Source organism: Athene noctua, chromosome 13, assembly GCF_965140245.1.
Source record: "Athene noctua chromosome 13, bAthNoc1.hap1.1, whole genome shotgun sequence".
NCBI lineage: Eukaryota > Metazoa > Chordata > Aves > Strigiformes > Strigidae > Athene > Athene noctua.
In genome coordinates this window covers 13859068-13869093 of record NC_134049.1, presented here as the reverse complement: position 1 = coordinate 13869093, position 10026 = coordinate 13859068, and the positions used below count along the sequence as shown (strand labels likewise).

At 35.2% G+C, this 10026-nt stretch overlaps 1 protein-coding gene across 3 annotated transcripts; it reads left to right on the top strand.

The window, feature by feature from the left end:
• Positions 1 to 291: 291 nt before the first annotated feature.
• Positions 292 to 9839, top strand: LCTL (lactase like). Of its 3 annotated transcripts, XM_074917422.1 has the most exons (13): positions 292 to 415; positions 1511 to 1671; positions 3237 to 3324; positions 3586 to 3695; positions 3985 to 4113; positions 4639 to 4734; positions 5410 to 5464; positions 5559 to 5720; positions 6428 to 6702; positions 7059 to 7185; positions 7644 to 7843; positions 8381 to 8444; positions 9724 to 9839. In XM_074917422.1, the coding sequence occupies exons 1-13, from the start codon at positions 292 to 294 to the stop codon at positions 9837 to 9839; spliced, it is 1707 nt and encodes a 568-aa protein (XP_074773523.1). The 3 variants fall into 3 exon arrangements, with proteins under 3 accessions (XP_074773523.1, XP_074773525.1, XP_074773526.1); XM_074917424.1 differs by lacking the exons at positions 292 to 415; positions 1511 to 1671; positions 3237 to 3324; ... (1 more) ...; positions 7644 to 7843; positions 8381 to 8444 and having other exon boundaries at positions 4024 to 4113; XM_074917425.1 differs by lacking the exons at positions 292 to 415; positions 1511 to 1671; positions 3237 to 3324; ... (2 more) ...; positions 7644 to 7843; positions 8381 to 8444 and having other exon boundaries at positions 4024 to 4113.
• Positions 9840 to 10026: the final 187 nt, after the last annotated feature.

Here is a 10026-nt window from a genome sequence, read left to right as displayed (position 1 = left end):
GAGATAAGTAACATCATGGAAAATATGCAGCAATCACTTCTAATAGCTATAATTTTGCACTTCATTCTCTCATTTTCATTACCCTGCCAGAAGCTTAACTGCATCTTCCACTTAGCCCAAGCATTGCTTTTAGCCTTCAGTGAAAATCATACCCATTCAGCAGAAAAAATAAGCTTTTCCCTTTTGATCACCCTAAGCCTATTTTGTAGAGCGGCAATACTTGACAATGCTCTTCTATTTTATCAGGTGGGAACTTGCAGAGAACACTTTGCAGCGATGAAATTAACAGCAATGAAGATTTACATTTTCAGAATATGGTATATGCTTGTGCCAATAATACGGCTGAATACAGCTGAGGATTTCCAGTGGACAAAGAATAATCCAGGCTCTTTCTATTATGGCACTTTTCCAGCTGGTACTTTTGAACTACAGTTGATTGTGGGTTTTATAATGCTTTAGATCTACTTGTGTGTTTGCACAAGAAAGCTACCAAAAGGTTTTACTGCCATTTTCCAGGGAAATGGCAGGAAAAAAATTGAGGCTCTTGCAGAATGCATACTTGGTATCACCTTCTGCACCTAGCCCTGGAAATATACTTAAAACAGTAAACTCAGAGTTTATGTTAATAGATTCATATTTCATATCCAGATCTCCCTTTCCTGTCTGTGACTGAAGATGCACAGTATAATAAATCACACCTGAAAACTCTTCTCCTTTTCCATAAGTTATCTACAGCTAATGAAGAATTATAACCTAAAAATAGCCTTAGTTATGGAGCTAACTTAAGAAATGAATGTGAAGAAAATAATTGTGTTGGGTTTGTTTCAAGCTGTTTACTATTATCTAATTCACTTTCAGTACTGCTTTATGAAACCTTGTCCTTTCTTTAATGTGTTTTTATACACATACATATATATATGATGTATGAATACAATATGTATTTATACACATACATTTCATTCAACCAAAATCAAAACAAAAAGATTTTTTTTCATGCTCAAGTTTTTAAGTGACTTATGAAATGGATTTATTATGTTCTTTTGTATAATACTAGGAAAATAATCCAGAATCTTTCCATGTATTTTACATAATGAGCTAAACTTGTAATTGCCAAAAAACCCATGAAAAATAGCAGGCAAAAATGAGGTGGGAACCTAATTTTTTCTTACAGTAAGATATTTCTGCCTTGCTATCAATGCCCTACCTCATCACTGTAAAATAATAGTAACAAGGTTTAATATACAAAAGAATTAGATTCCTTTTTCAGTACGTCAGAAAAAGATACTTTTAGTCTGTACCACATTTTCAGACAGTCCCTTTTCATGCACCGATAAAGTTTCACGTAGAAAACATTGGCCTCTTGCTCAGCAGACATGCAATGATGCACATCTCACACCAAGCCATGCAACTGTGAAGGTCTATCAATTAGTTTCCCATATGAAAACTTAGTACAAAGACCAGTGTTGCAGGGAAATGTTTAAATCTTTAACTCACTTCTTTTTACCTTCAGGCTTTTTATGGGGTGTTGGAAGTTCTGCGTACCAGACTGAAGGGGCCTGGGACAAGGATGGGAAAGGACCAAGTATCTGGGATGCTTTTACTCACAAGAAAGGGAAAGTGTTTAGAAATGAAACAGGAGATTCAGCATGTGATGGCTACTACAAAGTTAAGGTATCGTTAAAGAGGAACTATCCCTCTAGAAACATTCTGCAGCCATTTCATGATACTGATTTCCCATTTTGAAATGACAGCAAAGACAAAATGCTTTAGTTGCTCTATAGGCTCATTTAACTTAGGAAGTCAAAGGATGATATTTCAATTAGTTCAGTAAGATTTTCTTTCCTAATAATCTTATAGAATCAATAGTACTACAGTATTTCCCAAACATGTCTCATTTTTTCAGGATTTTTGTGTTCACAGAAATATTCTAAATTTTGTGGGAAATCCAAATGCTTAGTTAGAACAATGAACACAGTTGAGCTTTGAATAAAATTAGCATCTTTTTTGTGTGTTTGAGCAGCTTTAAAGGTTTTCTGTGTATATTTAAGAATAATAAAACCATCAGATGCTTTAAAATTCAGTCTGAATGTTTTCCATTTTTGTGAATGGATAACAAATAAATAAACAATGCAGCTCTATTAGCAATATGTTTCCAAGCTTAAAACTATCAAAAACAATTTTAGAATTACTGTCCTGGAAGAAAGATAGATAGACAAGGCAAGAGAGTCCAAATGACTGTTATAAGTCAATATCACATAATTAGAATTCCAACTAAATTGATAAAAGTTATATTCCATGAAGTTTTTTCACCTGTAAGAAATCCAAAGGAGAACCAGAGGTCGAACAGAACTAAGAAGAATGATGCCTTACTATCCTAAAATAGGAAAATGCAGGAGAGATTTCATTTGACCTCTCAAACAAGTAAAAGCTTGAAAGAACAGCTTAATAAAAACCCCCTATGAGGTTGGAACTCTGAGACTCACTGGAGTGTTGCATCAGAAGAGACTGACATGATGATCACTGGACCTACTTTTCAGGGAGAATTCAGGCATAAACAACAGCATTTCAACATTTACTCACTACTGTGGGCTTGTATTTCAAAATACCTTCTGAAACTTGCTTATACGCATTCAGTTACATGGCCCTTTTTACATAAAAGCACCCTTTACTGGCTTGGATCATCAGAATCCTCTTTGCATTGGCTGATCTACCATCAATTTCTAATTTCATTTAATATCAAAGATGTATGATTCCTTAGAAAAAGAACATGTATTTACACTGAGTTTATCTTCTGTGCTAACTCCAGTATGAGATGGTAAATGAAAGCCTGCCTAATCATGTTTTTGTACCTAAGCTGAAATGTTTGAGGTCAGGATTTACAGGCTTATATTATTTTTTAAAACATGCACATTACAAATTCTGACATAAATGTAATTGTGTTGCAGAATACCTCAACTCATTTTTCTGTCCTCTATTGGAGAGTGAAAACATCCAGTTTTCATAGCTGTTAATACAAAACTTACAGGACTTCCTTAAACAAAAAAATGTTTAAAAAGGAAGTATACAAGTAGAAAGAGCCATCATCTCAAAGCAAATACAGAAAATAACTGATGGAATCCTCTTTTGCAAAACTCTTTCTATAGATTTCTGCATTCAGTACTATTTAAGACAGATGAGTAACTGAAGAGTTATTCTGCTCAGACTTGAGATATGTTAATTGGATTTTCTTTTCACAGGATGACATTCAGTTACTGAAGGAGATGAAAGTTAATCACTACCTATTCTCTATCTCATGGCCTCGGATTATGCCCACTGGCATCAAAAGTAAGCATAACAATTTCACTGTATTTTTGCCAGTATTAGTAGGCAAGTAATTTTAATGGTGAGTATACCATAGTTTTTTAACGATACTGTTAAACAGACTTCTGTTTCTTTGTCTGCAGAACAGAGTTTAGCTATTACACACGTATTATTACAGTACACCCATCACTAATGTAAAATTACTTAGTTAAAATTTTTAGATTTCTATTCTTCCAGGTATCTGAAAAACAATCCAGGTAATTTCTTGTTTGTGTGTTTCATCAGCAGAGCAATTGAATGAGAAGGGAATACAGTTCTACAATGATACAATTAATAGTCTTCTGGAAAACAATATTATCCCTATCGTGAGCCTCTACCACTGGGATCTCCCACAGGTTTGACAACATTTAAATTAGTGAAATGTCTAATATAAATGCTTCTGATAGAAAACATATTTCCAAGTTTAAGGACTAAGTGTACTTCAGTAACATTTTTAGATGCCTGAATGCTTTTAAGTGTGCTTATAATTATTTTGCGTTCATTTTCATTTTAGATACATTGTAGTTTATATACTTTGAAGTTCTGAAAAATCTCCGAGCTACTGAAATATAAATAGAAGTCTTTTTTAATAGGCAGCTGAACTTTAAATAACATTATTGATTCTTGAAATTCTTATTTACTAAGGTTCTCCAAGAAAAGTATGGTGGCTGGCAAAATATAAGCATGATAAATTATTTTAATGATTATGCAAATCTGTGTTTTGAGAAGTTTGGCGATCGTGTGAAACATTGGATTACTTTTAGTAATCCTTGGGTAAGTTATCAATGCTTCCCTTCCAATCATTCCCATACACAGTTCTGTTCCCAAAATTCTGTCAGTAACACTACAGGAAAGTAGGTCAAAAATTGGAGAGGGAAAGAAAAAGGGAGGAACTTATGCCATTAATCACTGTGCCCAAAAATCTCAGTGGCTAGATTCTGTACAGGGGCATAGTTTTAAGACATGAAATTCCAGTAGTTTGGAAAAATTATCAGCTGGAGAGGAGAGAGGCAGTTATAACTTGCCACGTGTTTCATCAGGGAAGAGCAAGCTGGCGAGTCAGTCCACGAACACTCGTCACCAACACGTGGCTTCCAACAAGCCACAGTTTATTATCAACCAAGCAGTGGGGTAGTAGATGGGAGCCAAGGGGAGGGGAAGGAAAAAGAGGACTGTAGAGGACACAGAGATTGAGAGAGAGTCAGACCGTGCAGAGAAGCACAGGATCCAAGTCCATAGGACGGCAGCAAATCCATTAGCTCTGCTGCTCAGAGCATAACTAACTCTCTGTATTTGTAGGCAGTTGCTGAAAAGGGTTACGAAACAGGAGAACATGCGCCAGGACTGAAGCTCGGTGGATGTGGAGCATACCAAGCAGCACACCACATAATTAAAGTAAAACTAAAATCGTTCTTTAAATTATGTGTGAATTAAAAATTTTTAACAGACTGTTTTGATTTGGCTCTTTAAACAGAAATATAGCTTTGGAATGATGTAATTTCCAACTCACACATCAAAATTATCACCTGACTTTAAACTGCCAATGCATATTCAGGTGTAGCATAAGATGGGAGGTGCTTGGTGTGACACTTCGCTACAACAACTTAAATTTTTCCTTGCAATTTAAGTGTCTCTCTGAAATGTACTGTAAAATAGGCTGAATAAGAAAATATCCAGGTTACTCCAGAAACAAGGAGTAAAATCCTGACCTGTTGAAATGAACTTGAATTTTGCAAGTGACTTCACTAAGCCTAGATCTTGTAAAAATAAACTTTTGCTTGTCTGAATAAATTTGGCAAAAGACATGCAAAGACTGGAGCTGCTGGACAGAACACTATACTGAATGCTGTGTATTACCTTCATGGGGACCTCCTGGAATCTAGGGAAGGAATCTTGCATAAATGCTTTTTTGACAACTTATATGAAATGAAAGCTTCCACAATATACATAAAAGAAATCATGTGATATCTTCACCCACCTTAGTGCAAAAACTGCTCTTATTCTTCACTAGCTTCCTATACTGACTATGGCATAACAGATTAAAATGTGCATTTTTTTTGTAATTTACAGACTCATGCAAAGGTATGGCACTCTTACAATAACACATGGCGCAGCGAGCAGCAAGGTAATAAGGAGTCATTCTGTAATTATGCTTCTATTTATATTAAGCGCTTAAAAGATTATGCATAAACTGCAGAATTGTCCCTTTGTGTTTTAAGGTATGGTTGGAATTTCCCTGACTAGTGGCTGGGGTGAACCTGTTGATCCACATAGCCAAACAGATAGAGACGCCGCTGAAAGATATATACAGTTTCATTTGGGATGGTTTGCAAATCCAATTTACAAAGGAGACTATCCAGAAGTTATGAAGAATTATGTAGGTAAGCTTCAGTAACCAACTATAACATGAATAAATGATGCACTCACAGCACGTTACAACAGAATAGCCCCTGTCCACCGTGTAGTTTAGTCAAGTATGAGGAAATAGGTGAGACAAGGCAAAGCAACAAATGGCCCGTGGGCTAGACAGCTCCTGCGCAGTCTGGGGACATGCTAGAACTAAAAACTGGAGCCACTGTTGAGCCTAACAGTTGCACCTCTCAGTGCTCCCAACTGGAAAGAAAGCAACCACCTCACTTTTCAGTCATGGTCCATTTTTAGTGGCCTAAGACAGGGTCTTGGTAAATATTTTGCTGGATTTTCCACCTGATGACAAAGAACCAGCAGTTTTTCATCACTAAAGCTTGCATTTCTACAGGGTTCCACTAGCTTTGTTTCACAGAATGAAGAACATAGGTGACATACTCAGCAGCAAAGCATTTCTGTTCTTGTCATGTTATGTTTCCAAGCGTTTGGTTGACAGGTTTCATGCTCTTTGGCAAAAAACCCAAAACACTAATTCACTGTCTTCTCCATGTGTACTCAACCTGCTTCTCCAAACCAAAAGGATGAAAGTTTACTTCATCTTAAAAAAGCAATCAAAGTAAACTGTCTCTGCAGTAAGTTCAGGAAAACCATATTTATTGTTGGTGAGGTAAAGAAAACAAATTTCTGTGCTCCTCAGGTGTTTCCTGTAATATTTTGATAGGTAGGAAGAGTGCCCAGCAGGGCCTGGGGAAATCAAGATTACCAACTTTCTCAGTGCAAGAGAAAACCTATATTAAAGGTACATCGGATTTCCTTGGAATAGGTCATTTTACTACTCGTTATGTTCTGCAAAAGAGCTTTCCCTTTCTACGAACGTCAAGTTACCACACTGACCGTGAGCTGGCTGAGCTGGTGGACCCAAAATGGCCAGCTCCAGGAGCTAAATGGTTATACTCTGTGCCTTGGGGATTCAGAAGATTGCTCAACTTCATTAAGGTGATTACAGAATAAGTCTTTAAAAGAAAGTGAACAAAAAGCATGGTTACATGTAGAAGCTGCACTTAAACTACTGTAGATTTTCAACAGTTTCAACTATATATTTATCTTGTCATAACGGGAAGTTTCTTTGCCAAAAACCCACCTTAATTTCAGTTCAGAAAACTACAGAATTCAGTAATTTTAAAATAAAAACCATAGTTAACTTGAATTCCTAGTTATACATTTTCCTTACTAAATGTAATTAAGTAAATCTAGAAAATGTCTTTTAATGCAGTTTACTAAGAATCTCATGTTGTGTCAAAATAAGATGATTTTGTTTCTATGAACTGGCCTAAACATATCTTTGTTTGCAGACACAGTATGGGAACCCTCTCATTTATGTGACAGAGAATGGAGTTTCTGAAAAGGTACAGTGTACTCAGCTGTGTGATGAATGGCGGATAGAATATCTGAAAGGATATATTAATGAAATACTGAAAGGTAACTTTAAAAACATCTTTTTAGTGCATGAGCTCTTTGAGCGTTTTCACCTTCTGATTATTTTTTACTCTTGTAATTTACAGCATAGAGGAATAAATATTCACAGATCAAAATGGACAAACTAGACTAATAAATTTTCACAAAAATGACAATCTAGCCAAATGTACTGATGCTAATTAATACAATAACCAACATGAGATTTAATATTGTAATAACCAGTTTCCATTTTTAGAAAGGAGAAATTGCACCTATTATCATTCTTCTAAAGATCTCACACCTCTAAGCTAAAAATAACGTTTTCAAAGAATCTAACTCACTTAATACTTTATTGTTTTTCTGTCCTTCTCCCCCTCTCCCAATATCTTTCTGGTATAAAAAAACCCATGTACAGAACCATATTTTAAGGATGACAAACACAGGCAACAAGCTTAACAGAATACTTTGTGTTCTGTTTACAGCTCTAAATGATGGCGTTAATGTCAAAGGTTATACTGCCTGGTCACTGCTGGATAAATTTGAATGGAACAAAGGCTTCTCTGAAAGATTTGGATTTTATCATGTTGATTTTAAAAACAAGAACAAACCACGATACCCAAAGGCATCCGTTGATTATTACAAAAAGATTATCACTGCAAATGGATTCCCAAACCAAAGAGAGGTGATGTCAGTTGCTAATTTTAGTCTTTTTTTCTTTTTCCTTCAATATACAGGCAAATATCCCATTGAATTTTATGGAAAAACTTGCATGAATATAGCACGTAGAATGACACTTTGGGTCTCTAAATTAGGGATGTGTTAATACACAGGCCTTCAGAGACAGAGAAAGTGGAAACAGCCTCAATTACTGTTTCTAAAGCATTTACCAAACTCTAATTGGACTTACTGATGTAATCAAAAATTCTGACTCATAAGTTACCAGTGCTCTATCAGATGGTTAGGCAGAAAAATCACACATACACGCTACCTTACTGGAAAAGAATATGGAATATATTACGTGCTTTTAAAAATTTTATTAAACAACTATAAGAAATACATTGCAATAAAATCTACAAAGAAACTAAGAAAATCATGTAGTGGCAGAATAAAATAGTTTCAAGCCAACTGTAGTGGACAAACATTGAGGGACAGAGAATAAGCTGCTGTGAGCGAGAGAATATTACAGTCTAACAGAACTGCTACATGTCAACTTCCTCAGGTGGAAAATTGGTATCAGAGGTCCATGGACACTTGCTCTACTGCACACCAACTCCTTGCTACAGGTAATTATGTGTCTTCTGTTTTGTTTTGTAAAAGCTTATTATGTAACTTTCAGTTTTTAAATTTCTCTGTGAATACTACTATTAGCAGGTCCTAAAAGCTATTTTCTCCCTGAAAGCACAACAGCTTTCAAATACATAAGCATCTAAAGAAAAATGTCTTTCTTTACTTTCTCCAACTAAAATCACTGCAGCTAAACGGATCAACTTTGGATGTTAATGGAATACACAAACTGAAAGAGTTACTATTTAAAATTAAGGCTAGGGATGACAGTATTCTCCTTAAAGTAATAAAAAGTGCTAAATGCTCTTTCAAACATAAAACAGACCCAGACAAATTAAGACAACCAAGCAGACATAAAATACCTAAAACGTTTGACTTTGACATACAATGAAACTATTTTAAAAATGGGCTAAGCACTAGCCTAAGGTAGTGTTAAGCTATGTTTCTGCTCTTTCATATTCCTGGTAACAAAGCTAACAACCGCACAACTTCGATCAGCTGCTCGAGAACATGTAAATACTTTGCCTGCAATTTTCACAGTGCCAAGCTAACCCAGCTCACTTAAGACCTTCCCAGTGTAATCCAGGATCTTTCGTAATTCCTGAACTAGAATACTCTACCGCAACACATTTCTGGAACTTCTAAGAAATATGAAATAAATATTATAAAGTCTCATAAGATGGATGAAATTAATTCCACATGGTAGAAAATGTCAAAGCAGTCATCCTAAGTTTATCCCACTTAGCCTCAACTGCTGAGTGATATGTCCTAGGTGAATTAATTGTGTTTACTGAACTCTTTGAGGCTTATCTGTGGAGCAAAATTCTACAAAATAAACCCCATTTCATTTCTTAAAGAGCTGCAAAACAATCATAAAAAGGCTAAAGTGCTTCCCAAGGATTTCTCTTTGACAATTTTCTTTTCTAACCTTCCTTTGATGGGGGAGAATAAAAATCAAGGGAACAGCTGAGTACTGCTAATGCACTGAAGCTAATTCATAGTAAGCACAATTTTTGCAGCCCTTTGCGCACTGACATATCTTCAAAAATTTATCTTAGAAAGAAAAAAGAAAGGAAAAATTGTCATGGATTTGCTCCAGCTTTTGCAGACTTAAGAAATTTTTGTTTGTTTTGGTTGCTGTTTACGACAATGCCAACAGTTAATAATTTTAGCCATAAACGTTCAAAAAATTCTTAATCTACATTAACTCTAAATTAACAATTAGTATACTCCAGAAGATTAAATTTCTTACGTATTACTCATTTCTCAAATTTTTAGATTCCCTGATTACTCACATGGAAATGGTGACAGAGATTGCTCTTCCTACAGTTTTCACACTCTGCATACTCATCAGTATTGTCCTGCTAATATTCTACCTTCGAAATCATAGTTAAAATTGCATGCTTACACACATCTTCACTTTGCATAATAAATAATATGCAACTGGTTTATTATATTGGTTAAAGTTTACCACAGATGCCTCATTTTATACCACTGTAAAGATAAAGAAATATTACTTTACCTGTACACCTAGCACTTTTAGTTTTTTTCTTTTCAGTTCCCAAAACATAATTTTTTTTT